The 18381-nt window shown below is 44.6% G+C and overlaps 1 protein-coding gene across 2 annotated transcripts in view; it reads left to right on the forward strand.

Moving 5' to 3' along the window:
• Window positions 1–18171, forward strand: part of C12H1orf21 (chromosome 12 C1orf21 homolog) — a 200688-nt gene extending 182517 nt beyond the window's left edge. For both annotated transcript variants that reach the window (XM_038349176.1, XM_038349175.1), the window contains one exon: window positions 15655–18171. In XM_038349176.1, the coding sequence (XP_038205104.1) occupies window positions 15655–15693 (39 nt within the window). In that variant the 3' untranslated portion in view covers window positions 15694–18171. The remainder of the gene's footprint in view (window positions 1–15654) is intronic.
• The last annotated feature ends 210 nt before the right edge of the window (window positions 18172–18381 follow it).

Genomic DNA, 18381 nt, shown 5'->3' on the forward strand with positions numbered 1-18381 from the left:
CTCTTTAGGTGGCTGACCTGTGCTGTCCAGATCTACAGGAGCTCCCTCTCTGATGTTTGTCCAACAAAATTGTCTAGTGATGTATTTCTCTAAATGTGTCTTCATCATTACATGACATGTGAGTGTATATAGGAAAACAGAATATATAGGGTTTGTCACAGTCCCCAACTTCAGGAATATAATGGGAGTCTTGGGACCTATTTCTGACAGATAAAAGGGATGGCTATAATAATCAGGATTGGAATTCTACCATTCTGTCTCTCTTCAGAGTCTCCAAGTTGTTTCTCTAGACATGTATGAATTTATATTAACAGTAAAGTACACAATTTATCTGTGTAGAAATGTAAACAGTAGCTTGATCTCAAAGGCTGCACGTACTGAATGGAGTATGGAACCAGGCTATGTTAATTTAAAAATCTGACATTATAACTTAAAAGCACCATTAAATTCAGAACATATTGTACCATAGTTAAATCATCACAGAGTTTCAGTTTTGATTGTTTTACCTCCTTTTCAGTGTGTATGTGCTAGTGCACATTTGTTCAGGTACACATGTATGTGTGTGCATACAGAAGCCAGAGGTCAATGTTATGTATCATTCCGCAGAATCTTTTGAGGCCAAGTCTCTCAGTGGGACCTAGAGCTTGCCAACTGAGCTAGGGTTGCTAGCCAGTGAGCTCCAGTGATCCACTGGCTCCGCCCCCACCTCCCAAGTCCTGGAATTACAGTCATGCACCATCATGCCTGGAGTTTTTATGTGGGTCTAGAACTCAGGTGCTTGTGTTTGCAAATTGAGTGCTTCATGATGGAGCTCTCTCTCTCTCTCTCTCTAGACCCCCACCCTCCTTATTTCTTTTCTTTTTCTTTTTTTTTAAGATTAGGGGCTCTTAGGCAGGTGTTGCTTGTTCTCAATTTTTATTTTGATTTATTCTTTGAAAACTTCATACATGTATACAGTGTATTTTGATTATATCCACCTCTCAGGACCCTCTTATCACATCTTTTTCCCAACTTCATGTTCTCTTTTATAATTTTTATTTGCTTTTAACCCACTGAGTTGGATTAGCGCTGCTCATATGTGTGTGGACATGAGGGAACATGAGAAACCTACCAGGAGCAACACTCATAAAAAAGAAAAAAAAAAAGTGACTCTCCTTCCAGCAGCCAATAATTCCTCAGCTGGGGGAGGGGTGGAACCTTTTGCTTCCATGCTGGAAATTTTAACTGGTTTGACATTGTGCAGGTCTTGTGTAGGTGACCACAGCTGCTGTGAGTTCATGTGTCCCACAGCCATGTCATGCCCAGAAGACAATACTCAGAGCACTCCTTCGCATCCTCTGGTGTTTAGAAGGCAGTCTGACAACTTGACCATTTAGAAAAAAAATGTCAATAGAGTCTCCTATGACTTCCTTAGCCTTGGGTTCTTGACCATGATTGCAGTATCAGGCATGAATTCCCTCCTGAGGAGCAGACCTCAAATCCAATTGAAAGAGTAGTTGGTTACCCATTAAAAACTGCCTTGCTGCTATTGCAGCAATGGGTGCACCTTGCCTAGGAGGTCAGTATGGTAGCAGGCAGAGGCCAGCAATGGATGGAACTCTTGAATTTTCCATCCCCAGCAGTCTGCGTAGCACCTTCCGGCTCTGTGAAAGCCAACCAGGGGGAGAGTTTTCTGATCAGCTTAAGGCTGATTTCTCTGTGTCCTATAACCAAGTGTATGGTGTCTCCAACAGTAAGATCTTACCATCTAGATACAGTAGACAAAGAAGAACTTTGTCTATAGCCTGCATTGTTTCGGTGCCTCTGGGTGTTCTCTGAGGAGGTAACCCATGCCTGGCACAGATTTTAACTTAATAACTGGTATCTTTGGAGGGCAACATTATTTACTACATGGGGTACTTCTGTTCAAACTCCTTTTAAAAAATATTTCTAATTAGCTTTTATACTAGTGGAGTTTCCTAAGGCTTCTCCATACATCCATAATTATAGGAAGCCCACCCTACATCTTCTTTACACCACCCACATCCCCATGCCCACTCAGACCCTTAGCTTCCGCTATTCTCCCCCGTTCCTTCAGAACACGTATGTTTTACTGTCTCCTCTTAGATTTTTTTGCTTGTGTTATAGGATCGTGAGTTCCCCAGTAGGTTTGTCACACAGACAGCATTTCGGTTAAGCCTGTCCCTGGACCCTCATTTCCCATCTCCTCGCTACCTGCTGGAGCTGTTCTTTCCCCAGTCCCCACTCTATTTTCATTTCACCTGTATTTTACTATTTCCCCTTCCTAGATTCATGGCCCTGCCATTAATGGCAGTCTCTGATTCCCTAGCTTCTTCGTGCTAAACACAAAGATTTGAAGCGAGGATATTCAGGAGAGAAAAATATGTGGCTTTCTTTTACTGTTTTATGGGTATTTCATCCGGACATCTCTTCCTGAAATCCTGCCTTAATGGTTACAATATTTAATGCAAGATAGAGATTATCTTAAATTCGTAAGAATTTCAGAGTAGACCCAGTTTCGAAGTGGAACCATGAAAGAGTAAGTTCACAGTCTTCTGACTCATTGAAAGACCAGCAGCGTCAAGGACGTCACCAGAAAACCCACAGAAACAGCTAACCTGGCTCATGGGAACTCGGAGTCTGAACCAACAGCCAAGGAGCCTGCATGGGAGCGGCCTAGGGCCCTCCACATATATGTGACAGTTGTGTAGTTTTAGTCTGTTTATGGGACTCCTAACTGTGGGAGCAGCTGTTGTCCCTGATGCTCTGGCTGTCTCTTGGGAACCTAGTCCTCAGGGTAAACTGAAAAAACCGAGACCTGCCTTCTAAGTGAGGTTTTCAGCTGAGCGAGCGCTGACGAGGCATTAAGACGATCTTGTCCCTTCCCAGCAAGTGTCTGTGATGGAGACTCTGTCTCCTTTCGCTCAGAGCGAGTTCATTGTTCCAGTAGAAAACAAGATGTCCTTCTCCACCTAGGATAGAGCATGATGTGCTTGGCACAACCAAAACACCGTTTCTCACTAAACCGTGGACTGGGTAGACCATTCCCTAGACAAGGAATATTTTAAATTTAACATGACCAGTGTCTCCGTTACTGGACACCTTTTCTTTTTCTTTTTTTCTTCTTTTGTATTTGGTTCTGATCATCAAACCCAGAGCCTCCATGGTGCCAGCTGGGCAAGTGTTCTGCTTCTGTGCTGTGCCCCAACCCAGATATATTTATATGTAAAAGAAAGCTGTGACTCCATCTGCCGTGCACTTGCTTGCTCTGTACAGATAATCCCCTGGCCTACAAGCTGTGTCTTTCTGTTCCTCCTCTCTTCTCTATAGTTCATCCTTTTGTGTATGCCGTTCTAGGTACTGTTGAAGCATTAAGCATCAAAAAGCAAAATGCTCCTTCTTAGTATGTATCTTTGTCTCAGTGCAATTCTTGTAGCCAAAATTGAAGCTTCATTCTTCCATGTAATTTTTCTGGGTTTTTAAAACATTGCTAAGTAGTTCTTTGGTAAGTGCAAGCGTGAAGACAACGCTAAGCCAACTCAAATCATATTTAGGTTTTTTTTTTTTTTTTTAGAGTTTATTCAATCCAGTTTCACCTGGAGCTTTGTGCTGAGAGTCCTGCTGAGAAGTTTTGAATTGTAAAAGTTTGTCTCTCCCAGAAATGTCCAGGAATTCCTTTTCTCTTCCTAAATTTTACACCACCAGCCCTGTGGAGGTAGAGCCTAGCATCCCTTGACTCATCAATTGCATTTCCTAAATTGTATAGGGCATGGGTTGAAATTTACCTCCCTATCTTCCTCTCTGGATACCAAATAAAAACGTCCACTCTCAGCCCCTCCAAACAGATGGTACAGAACTCAGTGTGCCAGGCCGAGGCCTGCCAGTTATCAGTTACATAGGAAAGCTCACTGTGAAGTCCCTGAACCACTCTCACCCTGAGTGACTACAGCAGACCTTCATATTCTGTTAGGAACACGGTCTTCTAAGAACCTACTAGTGCTCCCCTCCCCATACAGTTAAAATGCTGATCCAGCATCTGTAAGCTTGTGTTTTAAAATCCCTCTCTTCTGTTAGCTTAGCCTTCAGCTTCATTTCTTCTGTGTCTTATATAATACCCCACCTCCCAAAGATGGAGAGGTTGGTTTGAGGGTTTATCTTCACTTCTTTTTAAATTATTTTTATAGTTAGTCTTCAAAACAGTAGGCTTCATTATGTTTCTCGGGACACCTACCTATCAAACAACCATTTGTTTACACTTAGAAAATATTTGTGTCCCTGAATGGCCTGATTTCCACGAGCTCAAAACTACACTAGTTGGTAAGAAAGGTGGAAAGGTTATAAGTCTGTGTGTATGAAGTTATTTCAAGGACCCTTATCTATTCTATCAAATTGGGTTAGCGTGACCCTCGCCTAGAGTCAGTGCATCATCAGGCATCACAAGAAGCACATTCTTGATCTGGTTAAGCTACTTTGATTCTGCTGTATAAACACATCTCCAGGAGGAACACCAAAATGTTCTACACTTGTAGTTTCATTCTTGAGTTTTAGAAGTTTGGAGCTGGGCAATCATAGCTGCTTCCTCTCTGGGTACTAGTAAGTGATGGCAGACACAAGAAGCAAGGGAACATACTGATTCAGCATCCACCTTATTAATGATGAGTGATTCCCGGACACAGATCCAGAACTAGTTTGGAATACATTTGTAAGATTTAAAACATCAGAAGGATTGTTGTCAAATTACGTAATATGCACATATGTAATATGAAATATGTGTAATTCAGACTATTAAAAACTCTTACATTACTAGGTATATACCTTTGAAATTCTCTTATATAATGAGATAAATGCCACCATAGCAGTCTGTGTTATATAGCAAAAATGAAAATTTAAAAAGCTGGAAGCATCCGAACATGCGGCAGCTGAGAAACAAATTAAACCTATATCGTGGTGTTATGCAACAGTTAAAAGTAATGAAGCAGATGTATAGATGGCACAGTTACATTCTTCAAGTAGTATTATTAAATGAATAGAGTACAAAAAAGCGTGTTGTAAAGAAATACTGTGGTAGTTGTACTTACATTCAGCAAAGAGATAGATAACAGATCCCAGTCATCTGTCAGATGTTGGCAGGCATATGATAGATGCATGTTGCATGCATTCACATTAGTATAGTATGTTCTGTATGAAATCTTTATAAGTGACAAGTATTTATATGCTATGTATTTAAATGTTCAGGCACACGTAAAAAAACAGTATATTTGATATAGTACAGCTAACACAGTATCAATATTATAGGAATATTAAAGTCTCTAAAATAAGCTTGATGCAGGAGTATATCAGTGGTTGAGTGTATACCTATGCCTGAGTTCAAGTCCCAACATCAGAAAAAGAAAAAAATCTGAGGTTACCAAGTCTGTGGTCATTGTGATCTCATGTTCTAGGTGGGGGCTGAAAGACAGAAGCATGATACCACACACAAGGAGTTCTTTCGTCTGAGTGGTAGCTGCATAGTGCTCGCTCCATGCTTGGAACTGCTCTGAAACTTCACTTTCTCAGTCAATAGAAGCCCCTGAAAGCAGGAATATATTTATGACAAGATGTCAAGTGGACAAAAGGCAGATTACAAAGTGGTCACCAGCCCTGCTCACATCTCCAACTGCTCCCAGTGTGTGCAGCGGTCCAGAATCTCCAGGGAGCATTACCATCAGGGCAGAATCTCCAGGGAGCATTACCATCAGGGCAGTGGGCCATGTACTAGGTCACCTAAAACATTCGTTGTAGCTCCCTATGCCTATTCTAGGTATACTACGGTATGCCTGTACTAGGTATACTACGGTTCTTTGCCTGTAGCATACAACCTGCACTACTACGGTTCCTTCCAAGCTGGGCAAAGGGCCAGAGATTGAAACACAGATAGACACAGACGCACAGAGACAGAGACACAGGGACACGGGTCATCCTTGAAACAAAAATGCCCCCTTTATTGTGCTCAAGGACAGCTTATAGAGGGCTCTTGCTACGCCCCAGCTCTCCAGATTTTTCAGCTACAGCCTCACCAGAAACCACTCACTCCCCTGACATCAGCTGCTGGCTGCTTAGAGCAGAGGAAAACAGGTTGTTTCCAGAAAATTCAGGGTCTGGTAGTCTGCAGTCCCCAACTGTTCCTGTTTTAGATTTCAACTGAAACCGTTCCCAAGGCCTCCCGTGGTCATAGTCACAGGTAAAAGTGAATTGCCTAGGCGCTATGAAATGCTGTTCTTGTTGGCCAGTTGGTCAGGTTTAATCGGTGTTAATAACCAACCCATTGAGCCAAATAGTCTCCGCTATTGGAGATACACAGCTGATTCTGCCAGCTCAGCCTCTTATGCTTTGTCTGAAATCCACCTGGTTGTCATCCCCCCAACATCTGTCTTCTTAGGAAATACGTTGGGTCAACTGCAGACACATAGTGAAATGCAGTGGGCCCTGCTCAGTTCCATTCTGGATTCTGGCCATATTGGCCTCCTTCGGCATGCTCTGGAAGAAAGAAGCCACGTGGAAGTATTCTCCTAACCCAGAGCTCAAGAGGCCTCTCTACCTCCTGCTTGGTTAGCTCGGGTTCTACCTTTTAGGGTTCTTAAGCTGTCCCCTGTACTTCCTGTTCGGAAAGCAAGAGAAAGGAAGGGAAGGCGAGCCTCCTAATGCAGCCAGCAGTGACACAGCCCATGTGGGGAGGAAGGGAAACTTACCACATTAAAATTGACCGTCCTTGGGCCTAGTGTGTGAAGTAGTCAGAGTGGTAAGCAATCTCCTCCGCTTCTCCACTGTGACTAGCTAGGCCAGTCACTGTCTAGAGAGCCTTAGTGGCGTTGGGGTGAAGCAGGGAGGAGACATCTTTAAGCCAGCAACAAGCTGATGGTCTCTTGCTGGTGGCAACTGGGAGGAAAACCCGGATGTCACTCCCATCCTCACTGTACGTTCTAGGGCAAACGCAGTCACTTCCCGTTACAAAGGCACTAGAGAATGTGGAATCGCATCTCTGTCATGAGGCGAATAAATTCAGATATAGATGGGTCAGTTGTACAAAAGGAAACAAACCCCAGGGAGACAACAAAGCCCCCACGCACCCAGTAGCTTGTATTCGTTCCTGGCTTGGGCTGAGAAACTCCCTGACAAGACAATAAGACGCTCCTAGAATTAAGTCCGTCTAGGTAGCTTGGAAATCTTCCACAAAAATTTATGGCACATCTGTTTATCATCATACACCAAAAAAAAAAAAAATCACAGGAGGGAAATTTTAGGAAAAATAATGTCCAGTGGGGAAAGGGGATGGAATGAAAATTATGCCTCTCACAGAATAGAAACTGCAGGGGGATGACATGTAGGACAGAGAAGCAGCTGGAACCTGAAAATTCGGATTGAACGGGGAGATGAGATTGTAGATGAATTGTTAAATCTAATTTTGATTGCTACCATTTTGTTATTGGTGGATTGTGAACAATGTATTGTAAGTTGTCGTCTTGCAGAATTTGGCTCACCCCGAAGAAGCGCTAAAGCTCTCGGGGCAGAAGTCAGCTCCTGTATCTGGTCCTTAGGGAAAGAGCAGACTCTTTGAGCAGCGCCGCTGCGTTGGCTCCTCAGGGTGGGGTGGATTGCTGGTGTGCTTTCTAGGACTGGAACAGACTGCAGCAACCAGGCCACGTCTGGCCAAGGCGAGAACGGTCCTCACGTGATGAAGGGATTTTGCAGTATTTGGCAAATTACATGAAATTCAATTTTGGTAGCCACAGAGAGTTTTGAGGGGTTTCTGGTTGATGTTGTTTTGAAACAGTGCCACACTATGTAACCCACACTTGCCTCAAACTCATCATCCTCCCGCCTCTACCTCCTGAGTGCTGGGATAATTGGCACCACCATGCCTGGCCTCGCGGTTGTTTTCTGGGAACTTTGGTTGCACGTGTTTAAGCTGTATCAGTGGCCGGATGGAACAGAACCTCAAACATCTTCTAGCTGGCCCTTCCAAAAGAATATGGATTCGAGACAGCCTGGAGAATGAAGACATCCCAGGTTCTTTATCCTGCTTTCTCATCACTGCTCCCTGTGGGGAAGGGCATCACTGAAGGGATGTATGTACCAGTGTGAGACAAAGCTTGGGACGTGGGAGCTTTAAAGCTTCTGAATGGTCCCTGTTGCTGGTGGGTGGAGGTATGGATACAGTGAAGGGGGTAGTGTCTATGTGTTCTGTCCTGAAGATGAGAAGTCCTACACACCAGGGTGGCCACTGCTTATGTTATCATGGTGACCCTTCCCAACGTGGCCAGAGTGCCAGTCGGAGGCTGTCCCGCTCTGCTGCTCCTTGCCAACCAGGCCTGTTCCCAACTGGACTAATAATGTGTGAGTCTAATTAGAATAAAGCTCATTAGAGACAGAGACAGCCATTAATGCCTCCATTGATTTCTCTAATGAAATAAGCGGGGGGAGGAGACTTTAACAGGGCAGCTAATTATTTTCTGTTTTCTTCAGCATTTCTTCCGCATTTAAAACTGTTGTTGTAAGCTGTCACTGGGCTGTAAGCAAAAACACGGAGCTGAAGGTGACGTTGTGGCTCAAGTGGCTCTGACATTTCCAGCCCTGAGGAAGGCGTCTGCTTCCAGCCCACAACCCTGCCGGGAGCTGTAAGACCCAGTCCCAAGGCTGCTCTTCATTCCCAGCCCCCTACCCATTGTTTGCTCTGCATTTTGGCTGGTGGCTCTTAGATTCTGAAGCTGTGGAGCGTGGTTGTCCTGCCCTGTCGTCCTGGTTCGAGGCTGAATGTCCACATTCCACAGAGACTTGGAAGCCATTGCCCCGGATGGTCATTCCTAGAAGGAAGAGCTTGTGAACAAGCACACAGGGAAGGGAAACTCCCAGCGAGTTTATGTACAGCAATTCAGATGGGGCCATCACACTGTATCAATCAAAATGCTCCTTGCTCCTCTTGTCGCAGTAAAGCTCTATAGAGACTGTTACGCAAAGGGTAACAGTCATTCAACCCTGAGCATGCGGCTGGGGCTGAACACGTAGCATGCATGAAGCTGTAGGTTCAGCCCCAGGACTGATAAAGAAGACAAACCAACTGCGCATGATTCCACATACGCTTCACCTAGAAATTACAAAAATAAATCAAAATGGTGACTAGTGAGCAGTGGGATTCTAGCATCACTTCTAACCCTTCCTCCTCACACCGGCCTTTTCCTCATTTCCATACTGTTCTAGCGGCACAAGCCGGTCTGACCTGTACCCTTACTGTAGCTACAGCTGATGCAGTTGCATTGTTAAAGGGGATGGGGCTTCCTCCAGTGGGGTCCAAAACATGTTGACAGCTTCCTTCTCCTATCAGAACGTCAGGGCAGTTTCCAATTACTGACACTCCCCAGCCTCCTCTCAAGGAGGGGTGTCCACAAGTGATGTGATGGGAGATGCACAGGATTCGATTAAACACCAAAGGATGGAGGTGAGCAAGAAACATTGTCCCCTTGAGAAAGGGAGGCCAACGTTGTGGACAAAATCTCTGTACACCTGTTGAGGTAAAGAACCACACAGAGAGTAAGAGAAGGTTCTTTTTGGAGCATCTGGGGACAGGGTGACAGCAGGCAGTGACTGTTGCCGAAGTATGGGGGAAGGGAGTAGTGAGCGTATGGCAGTAAATGGCTGTCTGGGCACAGAGAAGGCAGGACATTGCTGGAGTTGTCTGTCTGTCTAGTGGTAGGCAGTATGTAAATCTGATTTTTCAAGATCAGCTTTCGCTGTGTAGCCCAGACTGTCCTGAAACTCACTCTGCAGACCAGACTGGCCTCAAACTTACAGAGATCTGCCTGCCTCTGCCTCCCGAGCGCTGGAATTAAAGGCGTGCACCACCACCGCCCAGCTATAGGAACATATCTTAATACCTGTTTTTGAATACTGTTCCCCATGCCTTTAAAAAAAATGCTATAAGATAAATACTTGTAATTATAAACATGACAACTTCATCAAGGTATAATTTATGCACCATAAAGCAAGCTGATTTCACGTGCACAGGCCGATGGTTCTCAGTAAGTTTGCCCAACTGCAGAGCCATCTGCACACTCCAGTTTTCAAACACTCCTATTGCAGGATGGATGACTTTCCTGCTTGTTTATAGGCAGTCTCCCTTCCCCATCTAATCACGAATCTTTGGGTTTTATTTCTCTGGTTGCTATAACAGGGGATACAGATCTTTACCTGGCCCGATAGAAATTGCCGGCCACTTTAAAAGCAGTCAGTCACAGCTAACAGTCATGAGAGCTGCATGCCCTGTACGCCCTCGAGAACTGACTGCCACGAATATTTTGCTTATAGTTATTTTTATTTTTTTACTGCTGATTATTTTGCTTTTTCCTTGTCTTGCGTCTTGGATGAGTCTTCACTCTCTGTGCTTGACCTCTCATTAGGATCCTCTCGTGTCTTCATTTTTAAAAAATTTTGTATGAATTTTTCTCACAGCCTGCATAGTAAATTCTTTGGCTATTTTTGCTAGTGTGAAGTTTCCCCTTTTCTGTATGCACACCAAAAGACAACCCTGAATGTCTCCTCAGGAATGCCATCTACTTCCTTTGCGGCAGCCTCTCGCTGGATCTCACTAGCTAAGCTAGACTGGCTGGCCAGCCAATTCCGGGAGTCCTCTGTCCCCACCTCCCCAGCACTGGCGTTACAAGGCACTCCACCATGCCCAGCTGTGAGTGCATGGGGGCAGGTCACATTTGTGCACACACATGTGGAGGCTTGGGGCTGACGTCAGTGTCTTTCTTGCTCATTTTCTGCTTTGTTTATTGAGACAGAGTATCTCTGAATCTGGAGCTTGCCAAGTTGGCTAATGTGGCCAACATGCTTGCTTCAGAGGCCCCATGCCTGTCTCCTGAATGCTGGGGTCACAGGTAGCCATCATCTTCCCAGCTTCTTAGGTGAACTCTGGAGATCCAAACTCCAGTCCTCGCATTTATGCAGCAAGAACGTTAGCCTCTGAGCCGTGTCTGCAGCCCCAGCTTTTACATGGATTTTGGGGGTTGAATCTATGTCTTCCTGCTTTCAAGACAGGAGCTTTACAAACTGAGCTCTCTCTGCTTGAAGTTGCTTGTATATTTTTCTTTATGTTTTAACTCCTACACTGAAAAGTTTGTTTTTGACATGTTTAAATACACACATATACATAGGCACACATGCACACACAAACACAGCAGGTATCTAACTGTTTAATGTGTCCTCAAATTAACAAAAGTTCAATGTTACGCTCTGATAAATTTTTAAGATTTAGTACATTATCAATTACGTAATTTCCATACAGCTTAAGCTGTATTTCTGGAATATGACATAACTATATTTGGGCTCTGGGGTTCTTGGCGTTAGCTTGTTTCGGATGTGTCTTTAAAACGGTGGAGAAGAAGAGAAGAGAAAAGGAGTAAGGAGGAGAAAGAAGGAAGGAGGTAGAAGAAGAAGAGGAAGATGAGGAGGAAATTGATGTCAAATCAAAGGAGACTTGAGGTATATAGAAACAGGTTAGACTCAGAAAATGGAGCGAAGGTTGCCATCTGACTGCAGCAGCATCCCCAGGGTCCAGAGGCCAAGAGCATACCTGCTCTGGGGGGCAACAGGAAGGCAGGACATGGCTGCGCTGTGCTACCTTTTTGTTTTGTTTTTGGGTGCATGGGCTGACACATGCTAGGTAGACATGTTATCACTAAGCTGTTTGTTTGGGTGCAGGGTTTTCTTAAGTTGCCCAAGCTGGTCTTGGAAACCTGCTGCCTCAGCCTCCGTAATGCCAACCAAAAGTGGCAGGTCTGTGTCGCCAGACCCAGCTTTCCTGTACCCAATTACCCCGTGGCTCTTCCAAATGATCCTTCCTTGTCCACATCATTTAGAGTTTCTGTTCTTGTAATGTGCCGAGGCCTCCTGAGAAGTTTTTGGTGGGTACTTTGCACAAGGCTGGAATTGTGACTAGCATACAATTGTATAAAGGGACTTTACAGAGGTGTTCGCTTTGGGTCCCTTTATGGGAGTGGAGGGCCATACTTTGGCTAAGAGACTTACTGTGTGTCTCCCAGCCTCCTCAATCCTACTTCCTGCCTCCCTGACAGCTGATAGTTCAATGATTCTGTTTTTAAAAGTTCTTTTAACAATTGAAATGAGACCTGAAGTCCTATTCAGCAGAAACTGGTTCCCTGACCTGCCCAGTAAGACAGGGTGCCAGTAGGGGGCTCTCATGGGGTCTTGGGATTGGAGCCCTCCCAGCAGAATTCTGGGTCGCTTAGGACTGCATGCCATGTGGTACCTCTTAGCTGCGGTATGTTCTGATCTCAGAAATCTTTGTTCCCAAAGTGTTTTGTCCTCTGAGCTGCTGTCAGGTGATAAGAAAAATGAAACGGAGGGGAAGAGTGCCCAGGAGAGGCGGAGATTAGCTCGGGGATCTTGGGCTTCGCTGAGGTTTGCTCCACTCCTGCCCTGCAGGGCTGATATGAATAATAAATGGAATGATGTCTGCAAAGCTCATGTGGGTTTTTCCTCCTCTCATACTAATTAGAAAAATTTAGGGGAACAAATTCCCAGGAAATGAAAGTTTCGGGGTCTGGCTTAGACAGAGGGTTTATTCAACTTTGTCTGTCAAGCGGTGTGATAGAGGGCCTTTGTGTGCTGGCAGTAAACCTGGAGCCTCAGAAATGGTCCTGTAGGTTTTGTTGTCTTGTTTTTAATGTGTGTCTATTTAATGTGCCTCTGTGTGTGTGTGTGTGTGTGTGTGTGTGTGTGTGTGTGTGTGTTTGCTTCCTTAGATGTGAGGCCTTACTTTGACGTCAGATGGGAAGGGACTTTAGTTTTAGCCATAGAACTTGTCTTTGTGTACCCCGTTGGGATTCAGATCTGCCTGGGACACACTACTGAGGACGGAGGGATGCTCTCTGGCTCCTGTCAGGTCTCGCCATACGACCACTGCCCTCACTCACGAATGAGGCTTTTCACTCCTGTCAGGAGCCTGAACAAGCCCAATGTTTATAATGACAGTGGCAACGGACGTGGCAACAGCTAGCATTTATTGACTATCTGACAGAATGGGATCTTCTTCGGCACATATCCCTGATCGCCGCCCTACTGGATAGAAAAGTGACTATTCCCAAGAAACCAAAGCTTGTTGTTCTACCCAGGGACACTTTTCTATGCTGATAAAATCTCCATGAAAACTCTGACCCCAGCCTATCCTGCCCCGCTGCTTACCCAGCATCCATCTGCAAGTCTAGTCTGAGTCTCCCAAGTGAAAGCCACACGGAGAACATCACCTGATGCTTGTAACCTTGTGCTGCTAGATTGTGTATCCTGTTTCCCATGCTGGAGAATAAACTCCCAATGGTCAGGAACCTTGTGGGGGGGGGGCGGGGAATCTCCTTTATAACTCTCCAACTGATGACTGAGAGAGTGACTCATGCCTGGTCCAGAACAAAGCTAGGGATGGTGTCAGCCTGAGCCATGTCACTGGGAAGGCTGTCATGGGGGTGACTACTACCTGCATGCTCTTCTTGGGTCACCCGTTTTCTCTGTCCACTAGAGGTTTTATGCCGCCAGGGAATCAAACCTTAGTGGACATTGGACTTCCATTCTGCAGGGCACACTGGGTTGTTTTCTGATGGTGGAAGAAACTGAATCAGGCTATGAAGTAACTCATTCTGACAGAACAAGCAGTCTGGGGCTGTTTGGCAAGGATTGGGTAACCATTCTTCCTTCTGCAGATCCCAGGGCTTCATTGCATGGCAGTGCATGTGTATGTGTTTGCTTGTTTGTTTTGTTTTTGTATGTGGAACACACTTGGATACATGTACGTGCACACCATGAACAAACTAATTTACCAGTTGCCGTTTAGACACTATTAATACTAACTTTGAACAGCATGCCAGTTAACTGTCATTGTTTTTATTTCACCGATATGAAAACTGAGACTCAAAGAGGTAACTCGAACAAGGTACCAAGATTAGTAAGAAATACAGCTGGGATTAGCATCCAGACATTTGTAATAATTCGTTATAGTGACATTAGGGAAATGTGAAATATTTCCAATTTGCAGATATATAATATAACAAAGAAATATGCAAGAGTGTTATATATCCAAGGAATAGCTGCATTAAAAAAAATGTAAGCATTGGTGCTTTTAAGAATGCATTCCAGCCAGGCAGTGGTGGTGCGTGCCTTTAATCCCAGCACTCAGGAGACAGAGGCAGGTGGATCTCTATGAGTTTGAAGCTAGCCTGGTCTACAGAGTGAGTTCCAGGACAGACTCCAAAGCTACACAGGGAAACCTTATCTCAAAAAATGAACAAAAAAATAGACAAACAAAAGAAAGCATTGCAGTGACTTAGAAAATTCTGGGTTTATTTGAAAGAAAACCGGTTTACTGAATATGCAGGAAGTAGTGGTGGGCTAAGGGATTAGAAAACTACCTTCAATAACCAAAAATTCTGGGTTTTTAATGTAATATGACTTATATTAGTAAAAATTCAGCCTGAAATCAAAGGAGTATATACACAGTAAACAAAGAATTGTTTGCTACCAGTACTTCATGCATATCAACTACAAAAATGAGATTTCTAAGTTGAACTTGCCTGAAATAAATGTACTGTAAAACAGTTAACAAAAAAAAAAAAAAGCAGTGTGGGATAAATGACTTGCTTATCTCAGTAAGATAAACTATCAGAGCATCCGTTGTCATACATGACTTGTGGTTAAATTGTTGAAAGTTCTTATTTTTATATGTCATAGGGCCAAAATTTCTGTTTTTAAAGGAGCGTTTGTCCCCAAATGTAGAGCGTCTAGTTTGTATTTGAAAAGAAAAATCAGTGAATGGCACAAACAGAATAATCCAGCTTGGCCTTCACAAAAGCCAGGCCTGTGACATTGTGACGAGGCAGGAAAGCGTTTCTGTCCTGCGCCTCTCTGGAGACTTGCCCTCCGAGAGCTACGTAAGTTGATCAAGGCAACCCAGCCAGGTCAGTTACTGAGCCTCAATCCTGGTCCCAGCTGTGTCTCGGTAGTGGCGAGAGATAAAAGATGCTCAGAAGCAGCCATTCCCTGCTTGCTGGCAGGCACATCAAAAGCCTCTTGTCCTTGGAGTCATTCATGAGGACCAGGCACAGCCCCAAATCTGTCACACATGTTAAAAATCCGTGTTTGCTGTTCCCTTAAACCGTCTTAGAGTGAATTAAAACTTCCCTTAGATTACACTTCCCCCTCCTCTGGCATTTTTAAGTACTAAGTGTGGGGCTGGAGCTGTAGAGTGTGAGCAGCAAAAAGTGACTGTTGAGTCTTCCTGATGAGAGAGAAGACTCCTAGCTGCTTCATCTCCTTAACTTCTTTGTGTAAGCCACATTTCGTGTGCGCCTGTAATGTAAGTTGACATAAATCCTGGCCAGCATTTTAAAAGAGCTTATTATGGGCTTGGTATATCACGCCTTGAGGTAAACGGACCTTAAAAATGGGCCAGCGCAAGTTTGTGATGCATCGTTCTGCACCCTGAGGTCACCCATGAAGACTGGATTCTATCACAAAGCAGACTGGAGCTGGAAGAAAATGGTTCACCAGTCACTGTTTCAGCCCCTGGTTGAAGTCTTTGATTCACGTGTCCCTGTTCTTTTCTCCTTCCAGGGTCGGGATTACTGTTCTGAAGAAGAAGATATCACATAGCATCGGTTCTCCCACTTGGACCAGGAGCTACTACTGTGTAAATAGGTTACACCCCAGTTGAAACCTTTGCAAAGGTCGGTTCTCTTCTCTGAACAGCACTATAGCAAACGAAGACCGTTCCATATCGTATGCCCCATTAAATTACAGTGTTTCTTAATGAACCTGCAAAGGAATATTGCTAAACACAAACATACACATACAAAAAAAAAATAACTGTTCTGGAACTTTCTTTGTTGCTGCTAGTTAAAACTTGTTGCAACTTTTCACTTCTCTCGTGTCCAAGTATGCAGCAAAATTCTGCAGTTCACCTTAGAGATACTATTGGTTTTCTGATGCTCTCCAGCCTATCTTCTATAAGATGTAGCGATGGACTCTGATACAGACTTCAGTCCTAGCCTGGTTCTGCTTTGAAGTCAAGCTTCTCTTCCCCTCTTTCCTCCTTATCCATCTCTTCCGAGTGGTCCAGAGATGGCCTGAGCCTTGCTCCTCACTGGCTGATGTGGGACTTTGGAGATGAGATGGTGGCCCTGGTGAGCCTTGTTTTCGCTGCTCAAAAGTTGAAGAGCCACGATTGGTTCAGAGCATGTTGTGACCTGACTCCTGGAAGTGACACCGGAGTGAGCAGCAGGTCGTGCCACTTACTAGGACTCTTAGTGCAGGATGAAGCTTGTAGCATTGGCTTTGCTCAGATGCAAATGGAAGTGTGACCACAATCATTTTGAATCCCTCCTCCTCACTTTTTTTTTTCTAAGAAATAAACATTTTACTGTTTTTATGTATCCTTGTCTTCTCCCATTCATCCAGTTTAAAATCTCCCATTTTAAGATGATCCTAAGTGTGGAAGTTAAGTGTTCCTTCATGTGACACTGATGAGTGCCCTAAATGGCTCCCCACCCTTCTGTTGATATCTGCCCTGGTCTGGAAGGGCTGAGTGGTCAGAAGAGATGACGGGACACCCCTGTGACTTCTTAGGGCTGGAAACCACCGTGACTTTTGGTTTTATTAGGTATTAAAGCACGCTGTTTTCTAATTCTCCCCCTCCAAAATGCTACGTGAGCCTCGCCATGTCCTTCCATTGTGTTTCCAGCACCAGTAGTGTGGGTGAAAGGTGTCTGCCTACAGGAAAACAGGACAGCCACACGGTGATGCCATTTGGAGATGTGGAAGCCGAAAGTCCCTGGTGGTGGGGAGTGTTGACTACGTGTTCAGTAGAGTTTATTTTTCCATACTATATGAAGAGAATGGTCTCTTCTCAAAGACAGAAGAAATATTTTTAACAAATATTGTCACAAGTAAATAGCAATCAAAAGGAGAAAATAACTTTTGTATTTTTTTATCATGTTTGATAGCTTTGATGAGGGTTCTCTTTGTTACTTTCAGGGGAGGGCACCCTATTCCATGCCATGCCAGCATGCCAGCAGTCCAGGGTTGGGTTTATCCTACACACGCGCGCGCACACACACACATACACACACACACACGCACACACACACACAGAGGAATGCTGTGTGTTTCACTTTGAGGGTTGTGAGTTTGAGGGCTTCACTATCAGCCACACTGCCACCTTTGGAAGGTGGAATAGTTACCAGCGGGACAGTTAAGATGTTCCCAGCTGTCAGAAGGTGTCCGCCGCAGAATAGAATCAGGAGCATGAGCCTTGACTTTTAAATCTGCCCACAGAATGTCAAGATCTCCTGTTAGACCCAGGGCAACAAAAGTGAGGGAAGGAAAATGCAGCCGAGTGCTATGGAAAAGGGACTCGACTGTAAGCAACAAAATCCCATAATTCTTGCAGCCAGCAGCAGCTATTTTGGGGAGCAGCTGCGGTTGTTACATAAATAGAGTTGCAGCCAGAAGCTAAGGCTTTTTTATCCAGCTTCAAGCAGAAAAATGCAGGGAGAGTCAAGTAGTCTAGGGTTTTAAGTTCCCTCCCCTTGTACGGTTTTGGCCAAAGGACGAAAATAGTTTTCCTCAACTGTAAATGAACTGCTAAACCCCACCTCAGCTTGTTCACTGGAGACTTTGTTCGCTGTTCTGTGGACGGCCTTTTCTGGATTCTCATGTTCTTACCGTGCAAGAACAGGACGAATGGTAACGTCTTCCACGTGACTCCTCTACTCGGTGTCTAAGACAGTGTCTTCCCAGAACGTCAACACCCTCGACCCAGAGATGACACACCCGTGTCCTTTGCCTCAGTCTCGTTGAGCAGTTTGGGATGTTACCCATGTCTCTTGGGAACCTGACTTTCGAGTGTTAATAAAACCCTAAGTGCTGTTTAGGAAGCAGCGGTTTTCACAGTTCTGTCTCCTGTGTTTCACACTGGATACCTCCTCGCTGTGCAGAAGTGATTTCCTCTAGAAATAGGTCCAAGAAAGGGGATGGTTGAGTGGGTTGGCATGAAATGGCTTAACTATGTTAGCAACACTCAAAACTGTCTGTTTTCCATTTGTTGGTTTGAATCATAAAATTGTCAAGTGATTTGTGTTTGTACTTTTATTTTTCTATACCTTCTGGAAGGATCTCAGTTAAAAATAGCCGCTCCACACACACACACCCCCCCCCCCACATCAGGACATAATGGGAAGAATTATCCAGTATATCTGCTGGTACATCTTGCTAGTTGTCATGTCTGTAGGACTTGGGAGTTGGAAGCGGGGGGAAGGGGAGGAACTGGCCTGGTGGATGCAG

The sequence above is a fragment of the Arvicola amphibius genome, chromosome 12 (genome assembly GCF_903992535.2).
Source record: "Arvicola amphibius chromosome 12, mArvAmp1.2, whole genome shotgun sequence".
NCBI classification, from domain to species: Eukaryota; Metazoa; Chordata; class Mammalia; order Rodentia; family Cricetidae; genus Arvicola; species Arvicola amphibius.